The sequence below is a fragment of the Equus quagga genome, chromosome 6, assembly GCF_021613505.1.
Source record: "Equus quagga isolate Etosha38 chromosome 6, UCLA_HA_Equagga_1.0, whole genome shotgun sequence".
NCBI classification, from domain to species: domain Eukaryota; kingdom Metazoa; phylum Chordata; class Mammalia; order Perissodactyla; family Equidae; genus Equus; species Equus quagga.
The window spans coordinates 97495399-97514455 of NC_060272.1; the positions used below are offsets into that span (position 1 = coordinate 97495399).

The 19057-nt window shown below is 40.8% G+C and overlaps 1 protein-coding gene across 1 annotated transcript in view; it reads left to right on the forward strand.

Annotated features, from left to right (window-relative positions):
- Window positions 1-271: 271 nt before the first annotated feature.
- The window catches only part of TRPM6 (transient receptor potential cation channel subfamily M member 6), a 141282-nt gene continuing 122496 nt past the window's right edge, over window positions 272-19057 (forward strand). The window contains exon 1 of the mRNA XM_046664948.1: window positions 272-484. Coding sequence (XP_046520904.1) covers window positions 467-484 — 18 coding nt within the window. The 5' untranslated portion in view covers window positions 272-466. The remainder of the gene's footprint in view (window positions 485-19057) is intronic.

Below are 19057 nucleotides of genomic sequence, written 5' to 3' on the forward strand. Positions count from 1 at the left end.
AAGTATCCAACTAGGATATAGAATAGCTAAGACTTACGAAATACCTGTTTTCAAGTTCTCTAGTCTCCACCCGAAGCCGATTATCATATCTGAGGTTTTGGCTAACATAGAGCACCTACTAAAGGACAAGTCTCGCAGCCCCGTTCCGGGAGCTGGAATGAGGCCAGCGCGGAGGTGGTGTCAGAGCGGAAATCTAACGGGGCTAGGGGTTCAGCCTAGGGCGGTGGGGACACATCCCAGGAGAGGCGGCAGCTCTCCGGTTCCGCTCCCGGCCGGCGGCACAGGAGACCGGACGTGGCGTGAGGCGGCAGCGGGGAGGAGAGAAGGAGCAGTGCGGCGCGGCGCGGGGCACGTCTGTCCGCTGGGGCCCCACACGAGCCGGGCAGCGCAGTTCCCGGAGGCGGCGGGAGGAGTGCCCAGGCCGTTGTCCGCGCCCCCGCGCGTCCCGCGCTGGAGTCCCGCAGCGATGAGAGTGCAGGTCAAGGTAAACGCCGGCCCGGCACCAGCCGCTCCATCCCCTACCTCGCGCCGTCAGGACTCGCAGCTTCAAGCCCCGCGCAAGGGCTCCTCTGGACTCCTGGCCACAAGCGCGACAGGAAGTTCTGGAGGGTTGGAGAGGGAGGGCGCCTCCGGCCGCTGGGGACGCTTGGGAGAGGAGTGGAGACCCTGGTCATGCCTTGGTCTGGTATAAGGTGGCCAAACCTCAAACTGGCTATCACTTACCTATTTTGTTTGGGTTGCCATACACTGTGTGTGAGTAAGTACGATTTATTGAGCACATAGTATTTCATGCGTTTCTGCATAGTCTGGTTGCTAAAAGTAGTTCCTTTGAATCCAGATTACCTGAATTAGCATCTCAGCTCCACCACTAGCTGTGATCTTGGGCAAGTTAGTTAACCTCTGTGTTTCGGCCTCCTCATCTGGAAAATGGGATAAGAATATGTGTAACTTGAAGAGTAAATGAGATGCTATACATGCAATGCACTTAGAATAATGTCTAACGTTTAAGGGTTGCAAAAGTTTGTGATTGTTATAATTTTATCCTGGTAATAATCCTGTGAGGTCTAAGTATCATCACCCTGCCTCCCACCCCACTGGTTTACAGGCGAGGAAAATGAAGTTGAGGATAAAAACAGAGTAGACATTTGAACCCAGGTCACTGCTTTAAAACACTAAGAATTTGGATATTCTGTCCATACATAGGATTTTGATCATTTGTTTCTAGTGAAAAGGTGAGTCACCCTTAACTGCCAAAGTAGGAACCAAGTTCTTCCGTTTCTTTTCCCTTGTATACAAATTTGGTGTTTAATTTTTCATCTGCTTTGGATTCTTCTCGCCTGATGAAGCATGAGATATTGGTTTGATTGGCATCTGGGTTTGGCTGTAACAATGGCTAGATCTTAGGTTCCTCCCTCCCCCAGGAGGTAATAAATCATTTGAGATGGGACTCAGCATGAGCCTCCTTTTTTGGGCCAAAACTGGGGACTAGTACCGTAGATAGTGTTAAACTTGCCTTGATAGACAAAGGCGTGAATAGTGTTTTGCGTTGATTGTACCCTAGAGGAGAAGGGAAAATCCCAGGCAGCATATTGGTGATTTGCCACAAATTTTGGTCTTATCTTGCCTATTTAAGATTCTCTAGATGGCTGATTTGTTTTGGCGGGACATCTATGCCAAATCTCAGGTGTTCGGTAAATACTGGACCTAAAGTATGTATTGCCTCTTTTTCTTTCTCACTGGGTTTTTAGTCATGGGTTTTCAGTATAGGCTGAAGAGCCCAAACATTCTCAGAATGACTTTCATCACACTTGTGGTAGAGTCTACCAGTGTTAGAACTGAAAGTGGCCATCTTATCTCTAACTCAGTTATTTGTGTGTGTGTCACATCAGAAATCTACATGGCAACTATTTCCTGTAAAAAACCATCATTGCTAGGTAAGGTATTCTGATGTGGGTCTCAGTTGTGCTTTTTGTTTTTTTCTTTTTACTTCTTAGTTTTATTGAAGTTGTATATAGTACCCATAGTTCAGAGTCAAATAATTCCATAAGTCTGTAACTAAAAATGGCAGAACCCTCCATCATTGCCAACTTTTCAGAAAGAGCAACCACATTCATCTCTTTTAGCTAGCTGTACTTATATATGTCTCAAAATAGTGCTTATATTGCTCCTTCTTGATTTTCCGGGTTTAGTCGTCAGATATGGTCTTCCCAGCATGGAATATGAGGATTTAGTTTTCTTTTGCATTTCTACGCTTACCCTCACGTGCCTCCTTCTTATTCTTTCCATCTATCTTCAGAATATAGTTATCTCATAATTTTTAGTTACGTCAATATTTAATTCAGTCAACATTATTGTCTTCCTACACACTATTAAGAGCTGAACTATGTATTATATGATTACTTTCCCATTATTACTTTTGTTTTCCCCCAGAGTTGTCTTTCTGTGTGTGTTTGTGTCTTTCTGTGTGTGCAGAGTTTTCACTAATCTAACCAAAAGTTCTTTGCCAGTTGCCTAAATCTTCTCTCAGTGTGTTCCAATGCAACAGCTATTTTTATCGATTTTATCTTCTTGAATACAGCTTTCTGAGCTGCTTTGTTTGTTCAGACTGGTTGCCCTTGATGTTGGATAAACAACTGTTTCTTTGTGCTCTCTCCTCACCATCATCTTGGGGATTCCCTTTCCCTCTCTGTTATGCTGGATCCTGTTTACTGTTTCCTATGTCTTCTTCTTTCTTGATTTTTTCCCCATCATTTTGGTGGAGCACATCCTCCAGTAGCTCTCTGAGAAAGGACACATGTAAGGTAAACTGAACTGATGGGGGCCGGCCTAGTGGCACAGTGGTTAAGTGCACATGTTCCGCTTCAGTGGCCCAGGGTTCACCAGTTCGAATCCCAGGTGCGGACATGGCACCGCTTGGCACGCCATGGTGTGGCAGGTGTCCCACATATAAAGTAGGGGAAGATGGGCACCGATATTAGCTCAGGGCCAGTCTCCCTCAGCAAAAAGAGGAGGATTGGTGTTAGATGTTAGCTCAGGGCTAATCTTCCTCAAAAAAAACCCCAAAATTGAACTGCTGTATTCTTATGACAAATTATCCTTCCAGATGTTTTTTCCTTTAAAAAAATTCCACACTAACAATATAAAACTAATTTTTTGTGGTAAATAATTCAAATACTACAAATGAAAGTTCAGACAGAAAGTTCTCTTTCTACGCCTCCTCCTCATCTGCCTGCAATCCAGAGGTAATCAAACTGTGGATTTGGAGCACATTATTTAGGTGTATTACTATGTACATATGTATTTATTGTTTTGATTTATACATTTGTTTTTACATAAAGGGAATCATACTGTGTATATTGATATGCACCCTGATTCCTTTAAAAATAGTTACCGGAGATCTATCAATGTCAATACATATTGATAGTTTCTTGAATAGTATGTTCAGATGAGCTGGATCAGTGAAGATCCTGCATATAGCTTTTTTTTTTTTTTTTTTTTGCTAACATTGTGCTTTTGTCTTCATGACCAATCATTCTTCTAGACTCATTGTCAAAAAATATTTACTGAGTGCCAACTGTGTGCTACGCCCCATTCCAGAACCTAGGAATATATGATGAGCAAAAGTTCTTTTTGAGGTCGAGGGGAATAGTGTGATGCCTCTCGGTGATGGAGTTGAGCCTAGCTGCAGCTTTAGTAAGCTTGTTTTTCCTCTGCTGGAATACAAATATCATACAATCAAGTCTCTGTCTGTCTCTCTCCTGGTATAAAGTCCTGACCGTTACAAACTGAGCTCCATAACTTATGTGCCAACAGAACAACAGAATCATACCCCTGATACAGAGAAACTGATTTTCTGAATGTATAAATAAAATGTAGTATACACATACACACACACAGTGGAATATTATTCAACCTTAAAAAGGAAAGAAATTCTGGCTACAACATCGATGAACCCTGAGGACATTATGCTAAATGAAACAGCCAGTCACCAAAAGACACATATTGTATGATTCCCCTTATACATGGTATCTAAAGTAGTCCAATTCATAGAAAGAGAAAGTACAATGGTGGTTGTCAGAGGCTGTGGGCAGAGGGAAATAGGAAGTTGTTTAATGGGTATAAAGTTTCAGTTTTCCAGGATGAAAAAGTTCTGGAGATTGGTTGCACGAATATGTGAATATACTTGACAATACTAAACTGCACATTTAAAAATGGTTAAGATGGTAAATTCTGTTTTATGTGTATTTTATCACAACTAAAGAAAACAAAGGGGGGCTTGCTCCATGGCTGAGTGGGTAAAGTTCTACAGGCTCAGCTTCAGCGGCCCAGGGTTCACGAGTTCGGATCCCAGGCGCGGACCTACTTCATTCCTTGGCCATGCTGTGTAGCCATCCCACATACAAAGTAGAGGAAGACTCAGGGCTAATCCTCCTCAAGCAAAAAAAAAAAAAAAAAGAAAAAGCGAGATTGGCAATGAATGTTAGCTCAGGGTGAATCTTCCTCACCAAAAAAACTGCCCCCCAAAATAAAGCGATTTTCACCAACTCCATAATGGGATTCGTCCTATAATTTGATTACAGTGATTGAACCTACTTGCAGCTGGGATCAGCTATTGCCTGGAATCCATGGCTTTTCCAGGGTGTGGAGAGGGAATAGCAATGGACTGCCCTGGGAACTTTCTTCTGATGGTCTTGGCACCAGAACAGTTAGCAGGTCCCCTTGTTGTGGGCAGCGCAATGCTGCTTTCCCTTTCTCTCAATGAGTGTTGGTATTTCCAGATCTCTGGGGAGGAGGTTCCTCAGTTATTTGTAGTAGAAACTCCAAGACTATTTCAGCGTGCTGTGACCCGTTACGCAATTGGGAGCAGTGAGTTGTTTGCCTCAACGGTTGCGTTCTTTTTCCGAGTTTGTAAGCACTTGCCTCTTGAGAGCCTCTCGATCCATTTGGTTGGAAATGAAGATGTTTACTCAGTAGCACAGACAGGTGCCTTCCCGGGCCTGGCTTCCCTGCATTTTCCCTGCTGGTCTTTGCTTTACACCCCTGGCCTAAGGTGGAGTGATCTTCTGCCAACGGCTAGCTCTGGATCTTGAAACACTCCAGGACCAGTAAGGGTCAGGTATGCTGGGATTGCAGCTGAGCTGTGAGTTTTGAATGGTGAGATCAGCCTGGTGAATTTGGTTGTTCTTTATTCCACGTCTCCCTGAACTACATGACCGTGGTACAGAATTTTCTTCCAGGCAGACTCACATCCCAGTGGGGTGAATGCCTGTGGGCAACCAAAGTTCTCTTCTCGCTACCGACTGTGGACTCAGAGCTTCTTATAGATGGTCATTTTTCATATGAACCAACCACCTGGCCCAGGGGTAGAAACATCCCTGTCTGTCAGAAACTTGTGTTTTCTGTAGCAAGTATGCTGGGTGACCTTGGAGAAAACACACTCTCTTGGGATTTTTTTCCTATCCTGTGTGCAAGTTTAACATTCCCTTGGTCTTCCCTAGTGCCTGGGCGTCTTGGGATATGTGCCAGGAGGACTAGCTCAAGTTGCCCAAACCAGCCAGAGACTTTGGGGTAGGCGGAAGTTTGCTTGTGATTAGAAGATCTTAGAACCTGAAAATCCTCTGTTATTTTGGAATGTCTAGCATGTTCTTTTCTTTATCACTGATTTCCCTCAGTTGCAACTGAAAAAGGAGCAGAATATGGTAATTATAAACTCTAGAAGTATTAGCAGGGAGGTGAGAAGAGCAATGAAAGGAACCAAGAGTCAGAAAAGGTAGTTTTACTGCTGGCTGCCTGCCCTCCTGACCTCAGGCAAGTTACCTCAGTTTCCTTATCGATAAAGCAAATAGCCACCATTCTCTGGCTCTTTCTAAGAGGTGTGAATGTGCTTTGTGCTCTGAGTCAGATTCCTTTGACGATCTGATGAAAGTAATAGATCAGGGGCTCAAAAACTCAAACTAGAGTGGATACCCAGCATGCTGGGGGCTTTTACTGGTCACTGAAGGCCCTGATTAACATTGGCTGCCCACCCTCGGCCCCAACTGACTGTTGCCGAGTTGAAACGCAGCCTAGTATTGCCAGATTCCGTTTTTTTCCCCTTTCCTTGTTAAAGAAAATACTATTGTACAAATTCTTTCTTGAATGTGAAACTTTTTGGTTTTTACATTTTTTTTTAAAGATTTTACTTTTCCTTTTTTTCTCCCCAAAACCCCCCCAGTACATAGTTGTATTATTTTTAATTGTGGGTCCTTCTAGTTGTGGCATGGGGGATACTATCTCAGTATGGCCTGATGAGCAGTGCCATGCCCAGGATCTGAACCGGCGAAACCCCAGGCTGCTAAATCGGAGTGCCTGAACTTAACCACTCGGCCACGGGGCCAGCCCCAGTTAGTTGCTTCAAAAGGTTTTCAAAAATACTTTATTGGCTGAACAAAACACATTTGTGGCCTGCTTTCCACCTATGGACGGTTATTTACATATGTAGGTTTCTGCTATAGGTTGGTCTTTCTCTCTTTCTGCTTGTGCTGCTCCCCACTTAAAATTTTTTAACAGCTTTGTTGAGATGTAATTCACATATCATATAATCATCTATTTAATGTGTACAATTTAATTTCTTTTCTATTCACAGAATTGTGCATCCATCACCACAGTCAATTTTAGAATATATTTGTCATTCCCCAAAGAAACCCCACACCCTTTAGCTGTCAACTCTCAGTCCCTCCATCCCCACCAGCCCTAGGCAACCACTGATCTACTTTCTGCCTCTATAGATTTGCCTATTCTGGGAGTTTTATATGAATGGAATCATACTATGTATATTCCTTTGTATCTGGCTTCTTTCACTCAGCATAATGTTTTCAAGGTTCATCCATGTTGTAGCATTTGTCAGTACTTCATTTCTTTGTATGTTGAATAATATTCCATTGTATGGATATATCACATTTTATTTGTTCATTAGTTGATGAATATTTGGGTTGTTTCTGCTTTTTGGCTATTATGAATAATGCTACTATGAACATTTATGTACAAGTTTTTGTGTGAATGTATGTTTTCATTTCTTTTGGGTAAATACCTAAAAGTGGACTTGCTGGATCCTATGGTACTTCAGTGTTTACCTTTTTGAGGAACTGCCAGACTGTTTTCCAAAGCAGCTGTACCATTTTATATTCCCACCAGCAATCTATGATAGTTCAAATTTCTCCCCATCCTCACCAACACTTTGTATTGTCTGACTTTTTGATTATAGCCATCCTAATGGTTATGAAGAGATATCTCATTGTGGTTTAGATTTGCATTTCCCTAATGACTAAAAACGTTGAGAATCTTTTCCTGTGTTTGTTGGGCATTTGCATATCGTCTTTGGAGAACTATTCAGATTCTTTGTGTGGCATTTATTTTTGAGCTAGCTCTTGAGTTTTTCTCCTGAGAAATGCACATGTTCACATCCACACATAAGTTGGTATACAATTTCTAGGGGTTCATGACCCTCTCGATATCTCTCTCTTGGTCTCAGGATACCCACAGAGAACATGCTGTGTAGCAGGATTCCTCTGGGCATTTTGTAAGCTTGACCCATTCATTGTTATATACTAGGGACCTCATGGGATTCATGTAAGGGTCATATGTTCAGGAAAATGATTTGTAAACCCTAAAACACTATACAGCTTTAGGGATTGGTATAAGCACAAATTCTGTGGGTAAGTGATGGTGAAATGTTGTTAAGGGCGTGAACTTGAGTCAGACTGCCCGTGTTTGAATCCTGCTGTCACTTTTATGAGCTTTTGTGCTCTTGGGCAAATTGCTTAACCTCTCTAAGATTCAGTGTCCTCATTGATAAAATGGAGAGAGTAACTGCACCTACTTCCCACATACTCTGGGCAGAGTTAATCTAAACAAAGTGCTTCATATTGTGCAGGTGGGTGCATAGAAGGTGCTGAATAAATTGTTAACCGGCTGCTGTGGATTGAATGTGTGTATCTTCCCAAAATGCCTATGTTGAAGCCCTAATCTCTAATGTGATGGTATTTGGAGGTGGGGCCTTTAGGACATAATTAGGTCTTGAGGGGGAAGCCCTCCTGAACGGGATTTGTGCCTTTATAAGAAGAGGTATGAGAGATGATCTCTCTCTCTGCTGTGTGAAGATTCAGTGAGGAAGTGCCCATTATAAGCCAGAAGGAGGTTTCTCACCTAACTTGACTAAGTGGGAACCCTGATCTTGGACTACCAGTTTCCAGAACAGTGAGAAATACATATTTATTTAAGTCACCTAATCTGTGATATTCTGTTACAGTAGCCAAAACTGACCGAGATACCTGCTGCTATTATTATCTTACAGAATGGGCCAGGTTATTATCTTATAGTGAAGCAGGTTGGTCTTTAAATATGAAAACATCTTTCTTCTTTCTGGAGAAGATAGATATCCTGCATGGATCTTTTAGAAGAGCAAGAGGTTTTATAAACTGAATCTTGTAATCTTCAGAAAGAGAATTTTCTTCCCACAGGATTTAAGTCCATAGGGTGCTTTACAGATCCTTGACCTAGATCAGTTAATCCTCTTTAACCTTTGTCACCTCTGTTAGTACCTGCTTTAAAGTTATTTTAAAAACAAAACAAAAACCCTCCAATCTTTGTCCCCACTCGGCCTAGAGAAACTCAGATTCCAAGCAGGCAGTTTTGCTCTGTGACCAGAAGGTCAAGCAAGTAGGTATTATTGTATTAAAGCAGAGAAGAAAGTCTAAAGTCTTAAAATTTAAACTCTTTCTAAAATTAGGTAGAGTTTTAAGGACAGCCTTAAGAAAGGCAAACTAGCAGGAAATTGTGATTTGGCACAAGACTTTACGGTTGAATGTTTGTTCCTGAATGGTATGAAGGGCAAGCCACTCAGGCACCTGTTTGGATCTCTTGAGCTTCTTGTAGCCACTGCCCTTGAGAAGCAGCTCTTACAGCAGAGACATTTCAGACAGAAATGGCATCTTGCTGACTGGTATTTGGGTTCCGCAAATATTGAGTGTGAAGAGCAGAGTGATAGATGAAGAACTAAGAGCCATTTACCCTGAGGGAGCCCTTTGAGGTCCTTCTCTGTGAGGTCTCTCTCCTCTCAGTTTAACTGAAGGTCCAGGCCAAGAAAGAGTTTCTGAGAGTTACTGGAATTCCAATGTTTTATCAGTTCTGTTCTCTGACGTACAAACAATGATTTTGGTGTGTGTATGTGGCCTGGGTTTTGTTGAGGTACATTTTTCATGACACTTGTTAAAGATGGTATGAAAGACAACAGGGACTACTGCAATGCGGGTTTTGCAGCAGGAATGAGAGATTGGGCTCAACTCTGAATACAGGGACCAGTGGAGATTTATAGCCAAGGAGCAGGGCAGGGGTGGGGGTCGGGTCAGTAGATGGAAACCTCAGGGCTAGGGGGATTCTTGCTAGACTCACTCAACAGGATTCTTGCTGAAGGCAGGCCAGGGTGATCAGATACCAAGGATGGGAGATTTTCACTAAACTGCCTCAGCAGAATTCTTGCTGAAACAGGATTAGGTGGGCCAAGGACAGAGCCCAAGGTTAGGGCCTAGATGGAGAGAGCCTGACTCAAGTTTGGTCAAGGAGAGAGTCTTTGTGAGTTTGTAGTTGGAAGTGGCCACAGTGTTCCTCTTTCTAATACAATCACTAAACGTTGTGAGCATTTGAGTGACACATTTTTAAAAAAGAAGAGCTGCTTTTCTTTTGTTTAATCCCTGTTTTATAATTGCCTTTTGGGGCCACTTCCTTGGGGATAGAATATATTTCTTCTCATCTTACATTCGCAGAAGGAATTAAATACAGAAGAAATGTCTTAATAACCCAAACCCGGTGAAAATGGAAAGCTGTTCTGTAGTTTGGCTGCCCAGTGACTTAGAGAAAGGCATTGTGTGACAGCCATGTTTCCTTTTCCTTCCTGAATTGCATTGAAAGTACAGTCAGTCTCTAAACAACAACATTGGAACTTTGAAAAGCAGGTGTAATAGCCAGAAACAGAAGTTGGGAAATTTTATCATAGCACATGATATTTTACAACTGCCAACCTGTGTTACTCACAGGATTCTTGGTATCCCACTGACAGACTTCTGATTGTCAACTTCCTGGACCGCCCTCATTTTATTAAAACATCTTTTTCCTCCTAGAATTTGAGGGAAATTAGTTATTCTGGATATGAATTTTTTTCTGAAAACAAAACACAACTCATTTTACCCTACCCTAAATCTTTTAGCTTAAATTAAGATAAAAATCTTAAAGATTTCATCTTTCTTTTTTTTTTTTGATGAGGAACATTGGCCCTGAGCATGACCGCTGCCAATCTTCCTCTATTTCTTGCATGTGGGTCGCTGCCGCAGTATGCCCGCTGACGAGTGATGTAGGCCTGCGCCTGGGAATCTGGGCCTCCAAAGTGGAGCGTGCCAAGCTTAACCACCAGGCAACCGGGCCGGCCCCAAAGATTTCTATTTTTTAAATTAAGTTAAACATCGCAAAGATATTCTTAAAAAGTTAAGTTAAAAATCTTAATGATGAAGGTCAAAGTCTTACATTAAGATATAAGATGCAGGGGAGGGAGCATTCTTAGTTGATAACTGGTGGAAATCTCTTGGAAAAGAATCTCACAAAGTTGCATCTTGTGGAAGCAAGTGCGTGATACCCTCGGAGATGATCCTTGGTCAAATATATTTAGGGGAAGAGTGAATAGTTTATCCCTTCTGGAGAGTGCCAACACTTGTGTTTATATGACCACGAAACATTTTCTTTTCCATGGGGTACCTTTCTTCTGCAGGATATACTTTAGAAAAGTCTGGTAAAATGCTCATATATGTGCCCAGAATTCGGTTAGGCAGTGGGGATACTACAATGAACAAGACAGTTCCCTATCTTCTGGGGCTTAGAGTGTAGAGGATCTAAATAGTTCATGACAGTACAGTTCATGGGAGTGAGCACAGAAGGCTCAGGCGTGTGGAAGGAGATCTTGATTCAGAGATCCAGAAAGAGAGTTTCCAGAAGGTTTCCTAGAAGACATGATGTCTAAATTGCTGGAGAAAGGAAGGGAGTAGACAGTATCCTAGGCAGAAAACAGCATGTAGGGAACACCAGAAGGTGAACTGAGAATTAAAAGAATGTAGAGCATATTTAGAATGTAGAGATTGAGGTGGAGAGAGGCAAGAGATGAGGCAGAGAGGGAGCATCTCAGATGAGGTAGGCAGCGGGCTGTAAACCTGGTGAAGGGCTTTAAACTTCATCCTGAAGACACTGGGGGAATCACTGAAAGGTTTTAGGTGAGAATGACTTGGTCACTTTCACTTTAAGGAGATTATAGGCTTCATTACAGAGAATGGATTGAAGAAGGAAAGAGCAGATGGGAGGCAATGTAGGCAAGAATTCATGGTGACTTTAGGAAGTGGCAACATAGATGCAGAGACATGGGCAGATGCGAGAGTTATTTAAGAGAAAGAATCAGTAAGCCTTGGTAGTTGATTGAATGGGAAGTGAGGGTGGGGAAGAGTTAAGAATTGTGCTCTGGTTTCTAACTTGGACACCTGGGTATAGTGGGAGCCCCTAGAGAATACAGGAGTGGGGATAGGTTTTGGTGGGAGAAATGAGGGATAGGGATTTAGACAGGTTAATTTGAAGTTAGACTCTTTTGTTTCTTTTTAAACCTGGTGAGGTAAATAGGGTAGGTTTTATGTACTTAGTCAGCTGAGTTGCATATGATGAATGGACTGCCCATAGTTAATGGGCAACAAAAACGCAAACTCCTCACCTCTGACTCGTTCTGTCCTTTCTCTACTGTAACCTACTACTTTTCAAAGAAGTTGTGACTTTTATAGATTGTAATCAGAAAACCAGCACTCTTTTCACTGAAATCTTTTGGTTGAAGTCATCTGGTTTTTAGTTGTTTTGTGGCTGTTCTATATTCACGTATTTTCAAAGTTCTGTTGGAGATACTTTTTACCTTCTGAACATTAAAGCCACTTTGGATCCTTAAGGAGATTTTTGTTCTTCATGCCATAAAGCTTTTGGTGTATTTTATTTTTTTTAATTATTTTTAAGTTGAAGGAGTTTAAAATCCTTTTCGGAGGAAGTTCAGTATTAACAATAAAAAATATTGTGGTTTCCTAAAGCATTTAAAATGCGTTATACTCAGTGTATTCTCTAATGTTTAAAAGTTGGTTAAAAAGCATACCTTTTGCGTATAAATTGGTACAAGCTCTTTGCAGGGCAGTGTGGCAATATCTGAATGAACTTAGAAATCTTGCTTGTAGGTTTTTATCCTACAGGTATATACACACATGAAAACTATGCTCTATGTATTTTGGCTAAATAAATTATGGGACTTCCACACAAAGGAATACTAGTCAGCTGCCAAAAGGATGAAGCAACTCTGTATGTACAAACATATAAGGATATCCAAGCATTAATAAGTGAAGAAAAAGTAAGGTGCAGAAATGGTGTGTATAATAGGCCTCTGTGTATGTAAAAATATATTTTTTTGGTATGTGCTTATAAATGCATAGAATATCTTTGGAAGAATACACAATGAACTGTAATAGAGGTTCCTTTGGGAAGGAAATTGGATGATTGGAATACAGGGTTGGGAGGGAGATTTAATTTTTCCCCATATCAAATGTTATACCTTGTGAATTTCATAGCATTTGCAAAATTACCTGTTAAAAAAAAAGTTTCTGGGGCCTAGCTTACATGAGTGTTAGAGGGAAGGCTTAGAATATAAGAACTGAGCGCAGCACTGTAACGGTTATAACATTATAGCAAGTCTATTTTGTTTGCTTTTCTGCTATGTGGCAATTAGGTACACAGTTGTGAAAGGTTTACCTGAAGTGATTATACTTAAATTTTTAAAAAGTGGAAGTGGAGTGCCTATTTCTAAGTGCAGCTAAAGGAATGCTCATGAAAATTCACAGCCAGACAGCTGGAAATTATTCTGAAGACCCGTGCGGTCCATCACCAAGGGAGTGCTCTGGAGAACGAGATTTCTCCAGATTGCTGATAGAGATTTCTTACAGGCTAGAGAAGAAAGCAAATTTACCTTGCTCTTCCTCCCTCCTTCCTTTCCGTTCGTTGTACCTTGCCCTGACTTAATCCAATTGCCCAGTGATCCCCAATTACATCTCCTCTTATCCTTTACCCCAAATTCCTATTCACTTAGTGTGGTTGTCTGCAGACTTTCATATTCTGAGACACACCCTTTTTGATTGGCATGTTAGGGACGTCCCTGGAATGTTATGTGGCAGCTGTCTCCACGCGCTGTGCGGTGGGATACTCTTGGTGTTCCTCCTCTATCTTAAGTTTGGTAGATCCTCTATTGAGAGGGCATCTCATATGCTTTGTGATCCGTAGAACATACACTGTGCTGTGCTGTATTGTACTGGAGAGTGCTGGTAATAAAAGGGGCACTGTGACTGCGCATGCACATCTCCTACCTCCCTTTCTCTCTATGGGTAAGAAGGGCGAAAGAGAATACTGAGATTTGTAGCCTTCGGAGCAAAATGGGCTGCTTTCTGTAGAACACAGATAATAGGGTTTTGGGCAAAATTACCAAGAAGGAAAGGTTTGTTATCCATTCCTTGCCTCTATCAGAAGAGGATGCATCTTTTTCAAGGCTGAGCCTTCCTCCTTGGCTGGCCATAACATTGCTTTCCCCATCCTCCACTCCTCAAACTCTCTAAAGTCATTTTCATTTTCTCTTGCATCTTCATTCTCTCTGTTTTTATTGGCTTCTCTTTTATCTACAAACGAGGTCCAGGCTTTCTCAACACAAAATAAACTTTCTTTCTACTTTGCCTATTAAACCTAGTGTAAAAGATCTCTGGTGCTGGTATTAGTAGAAGCTGCTCCTCCTCTGTAAAGGGGTAGTAATGACCATATCTGTCACACAGTTGTGAATAGTATTACTCTGGCTAAAGTGCCGAAAGCATTTAGCATAGCCTTTGGCGTATGTGGAAGGCCACATTAATGTTGGCTTTTGCTTTATGCTGTTGACTTAGTGGCTGTTGTTTTTAATATTGTTTCTCCCAAGGGTATCTTACACTAGCTGCCTCCTCTGTTTTGTATCCTATTTCCTGAATCTCTCTCAATCTGTTTGTTCATCATGGACAAAATCACCATTCTCCTCACTTTCTTTGCAGTATCAAACACATCTTCTCAGTTTTTCTTTGAAACTTCCTACTTTTGTAATAATCCAAACTTTTTTATTAAAGAGAGAAACTTTCTCCCTTCTCTGCTGTAGGTTTCATGTCACCCTCCTGGTTAATAACTCTGTTCTTTATTTCCTGAACCCTTCTGTATCCTATGCTGAGAGGTTTCCAAAGGTTCTTGGCTCTTTTATCTTCTCTGTTCTCTGCTCCCCAGTGACCTCATGCCTTTGACCATGCCTTAACATGGATGTCCTCCGAATTCTCCTCCAGGCCAAGATCTATGCGTTTCTAACCACCATGGAATTCCATCACCACCTCTCAAAACCTTTATCATCTTTGAAGGACTTTCCTAAGTTCCACGTCCTCCATGAGGACTTCCCAAATATCTGCGGGCAGAAAGGATTTCTCCTTCAAAGTAGTCTCAGAGCCTGCTCTTGTGCCATACCTGGTATCTATTTATAAACATATGTTCTTCCCCTTGGGTGTTGGTCTTTGGGGCACAATTTTATTTATTTATTTTTATTAGAATAATATGATATGCCAATGAAAGTTGTTTTTGTTTTTCTTTTTAAATTTTGAGGAAGATTCACCTTGATCTGACATTTGTTGCCAATCTTATTCTTTTCATACTTGAGGAAGATTAGCCCTAAGCTAGCATCTGCGCCAGTCTTCCTCTATTTTGTATGTGGGTTGCCACTACAGCATGGCTGATGAGTGGTGTAGGTCCGTGCCTTGGATCTGAACCCATGAACCCAGGCCACTGAAACGGAGTGTGCCAAACTTAACCACTGCGCCACAGGGCCGACCCCTGCTAATCAAAGTATTTTTTAATGAATGAATAAAGCTATTATTCTTAGAAGTATCAATATTTATTATTCTTAGAAGTATCAATATTTTAAAAGAAGAGTTGATAAACTGATGGAATATATTCTACCTATGAGTTCTGAAGGGCTGATCCCCCACTCATCATACTTCCATGACATCTTTGGGAGGGAGGCTGTGGTCAGCACTAAAGTCAGCTGTAAAGTTAAAAATGAATACAGGCAGAATTATCATTTAGAAGTCCCTTACCTTGCTCATAAAGTACAGTACATGAAGATTTGATCTCTAATTGCATTTTCTCTATGTTGGAACTTTCTTCGGTTGAGCACTAGATTAAATAGGGGATGTTGAAATACTACAATGCACTCATTGAGATGAGATGTGCAGACTAAAACATGCATGTGGGACCTGAAACCAACCAGGAAACGGTAGATGTGGTCTCTCATTCACATTCACCCTGGTGCCCACATGCGGTCACTTTTGGGCAGTGGTTTTCCATGTATGGTCCAGGGACTCCTAGGGGTCTTTGAGACCCTTTCAAAGGGTCCTCAAAATCAAAATTATTTTCTTAATTGTACTAAGACATTATTTGCCTTTTTTACTCATTCTCTCGTTAGTATATAGTGGACTTTTCCTGAGGTTACGTGATGAATCCACAATATCCAAAAAGGTTATTAAAGTACTATTTCCTTTTTCAACCACATGTTTATGTGAAGCCAGTTTTCTTTATATGCTTCAACCAAAAATGCTTATTGTAACAGATTACAAGACAAGGCTCTTCTCATAAATCTTTGAAAAATTTTTTTCATAAAAAATATGTTAACATATTTATTTATTTATTGTTTATTTATTTATTGTTTATTTATTGTTATTTTAAAATGAACTAATGAGTAAACACTTTAAAAAGTTCAAGTTCTAATTTCTAATACATAAATGTTGGTAGACATATGAAAGTTTTTTGGAGGCCCTTGGTAATTTTTATGAATATAAAGAGGTCCTAAGCTAAAAAGTTTGAGAACTGCTGCTCATGGGCACAGGATACTCCTAAATGTGGAATGGCATTAAAATTGCCCACACTTAAAAATTTTTTTCTTTCTTCTAACCTTTCTTCTTCTAGCCCCCTCGTTGTTTTAGCAAAGATTTTGTATTTGTCCAAGTTAAATATATGGTATGTGTCTCCACCGAACTTCAAAAGGCAAAATCTTCTTGCAGTGTTCTTTCTGCTGTGCTGCACTGAGAAAGTACAATAAGTAATCTCCATTGTATAAATAAACCTTATTATGGATGACATAAATAAAATTGCCTTTAACCTGTCATTCCTAATAAAGGCTTTATTGTCCCAGATGATGGAGGGTTTCCTGAAAGTCAATTCTTTAAGAGTATAGCTTCATCTCAAGAAAAGGTTTTTTAGACTATGTAGTTCACTTGGATGTAATCCTGGTAAGGTTTTGGATAATTTAACAAGATATTTGGAGCACAAGTAAAGACCATCTGTGTACATGGATAATAAATTTGTGGATATTTTGCTGCTTGGAAATTGGAGAAGGTTGAGTATCTAATTTGAAAATCTTAACAGATTAGAATGGTTAGACAATAAATAGGTCCAGCATTTGGTTAAACTCTGTATTTAACTATCCAGGGACTTATAAAGGAGCCTGGCACTCAGTTTGAAGAGGTCCTTGGTCCAAGGGAGGTGCTGCGTAGAGAAAATCTCAAATATCCATCTAGAGTCTGAAAATATTACTTCTCTATTTGATCCGTTCTGGTGCTTCCCTGTGTGTTTCCAAGATAAATAAGATAACGCCCTGTCTTGAAGTAGATTACAATAATGGTAAGAGAAAAACAGCTGAATAAGTGCAATTAAGTATTATGAGTGCTGTGATATGTATAAGAGAGAGTGGGGGACGTAATAATGGGAGTAGGTAGTCAGTTTCACCTGGAGAAGTATTTATTAAATAGTACATTTTTTAAAGTTGAAAAATATTTTTTTTTTTTTTTTTGCTGCGGAAGACTTGCCCTGAGCTAACTTCTGTTGTCAGTCTTCCTCTTTTTGTGTGTGAGCCGTCGCTGCAGCATGGCCAGTGACATGTGCTGTGGGTCTGTGCTTGGGAAACGAACCTGGGCCACCAAAGTAGAGTGTGCTGAACTTAGCACCATGCTGGCCCATCAATCTTCCTCTTTTTGTTTGTGAGCCACTGCCACAGCATGGCCACTGACAGAAGCATGGTGTAGGTCCATGCCTGGGAACTGAAAGTGGGCCACTGCAGTAGATCACGCTGAACTTAACCACTAGGCCACTGGGGCTGGCCCTCAAAAAAGTTGTATAGAAAACAAACGACTTGTTAGCTATGTGCCCCTTCACCCCAATCACACAGCCCTTTGGATGCTAAAAAAAAGTTCATGCACACATTTAGAAGGATTTATTTTTTTAATTAAGGAATGCCACTAAGATTATGCCTTCTCCGAGACTCCCCTGAGAGAGAATCTAATTTCTGGAAACCCCCGTTTAGAAGCCACAGTGTAGAAATACTTTTAGTGAGGGCAGGAATTAATTCATGTGTAGCTACTGTTGGAGGATTTGTCTTTGCAAATTTCTTTGTTATTCTCCACCCTTACCTCAGGCCTGAGATTGGATGTGAAATCTGATTATGTTTTAGGGTGAGGCAAACTGTTGTGACCAACACTGAGCCTGAGACCAACACTCTTCCCTTCTTTGTCCTCTGCCCTTCCCTCCCCTAAATAACAACAGTTAAAAAACAAACAAAACTCTCCAGTATATAAAAAACACCTAGTCAATAAAGATGGGCTTGATAGCTGCAGAAATGGCATAATCTCCACTGTCAACTACCACGATCATGACAATTTGCTGGTCCCAGTGGCAGAAGCCATCATATTGAATGTTTACCTTGCATAGGTTTGGGCTATTGAATCAAAACCAACAAACATTTTTTCCAAATAGTTTTCTGTTAAATTGAGCATGGGGGCCTCTTCCGTGTGTCCTGGAGAGTACATTGAAAAGGCTGCCATATTGAGGTGGGGGGAGAAAAGTAAAGTTCGAAGTTGAGAATTGTTTGAAATACATGGAAATTGAGCCTGCTTTTCTTTTCCCTGTAGGGTTGAGATAAGATATGGGAGTTGCAGGAGGAACGTTTCCATGTCCTTGTTAATGGCACAGGTTTCCTGTTTACGTTTTTGAAGGGAAAATTGTATACATGGATTCCTGAAGTTCTATTTTAAGTGTGTTCATTTTGTTGCTCATTCAACAATCATTGGGTTGGGCTCTGGGGCAACAGAAATGACTAGCATGGGGCCTATAGGAGGTGGAGTCTAGTGGGGGAAAGTGGACCTGTAAAAGTCATTCATTTGTAGTATGACGGGCCCTAGGAAGGAGAATTGGAGGTCAGGAGGTCCTGAAAAAAATACATCAAAGTTAAGTTCCCAGGCCAGCAACCAAAAGCTAATTTTACCTTTGATATTATCAATAGTAAGCTAAGCTTTATTGAGCCTTAGTAAGTCCCAGGGAGAATTCTAAGCCTTTAATTTATCTATTCCTTTCAACGGCCCTATGAGGTATTATTATTATTATCTCTATTTTTAATAGATGAGCAAAAAGGCATGAAGAAATTAAGTAATTTGCCTAGATAGTCCTGTTAGAGTTGGTTATATAGCCTTTTAAAAGAAGGGAGTGGTTGAGCACAGCTTGCTTAATTTGGATATATAGGATCCTAAATTAGGGACCCTTTTGGGGGCTGTTTTTAGTAATAGTTAATTGGTTCGCATGAAGTTTAATGATACCAATTTATTATCTGTTTCCTCCTTTTTTTCTAAGTTCCTTCAGAGCAAGAGCCCTGTCTTCTTTGCCATAGAATTCCCAGCTTAAGACAGAGCCTATCCCAAAATATTTGTTGAATGAATTCAGATATTTTGAAACTCAGAATGAAGAGCTCTTTGAGGACATGCTAACTCCCTTGTAGCACCTTTCTCAGTGCTTTGCAAAAATTAGTATTTAATAAATGTTTGGAGAATGAACAAATGAAATTGTTAATGCTTTTGGATAGGGGACAGGG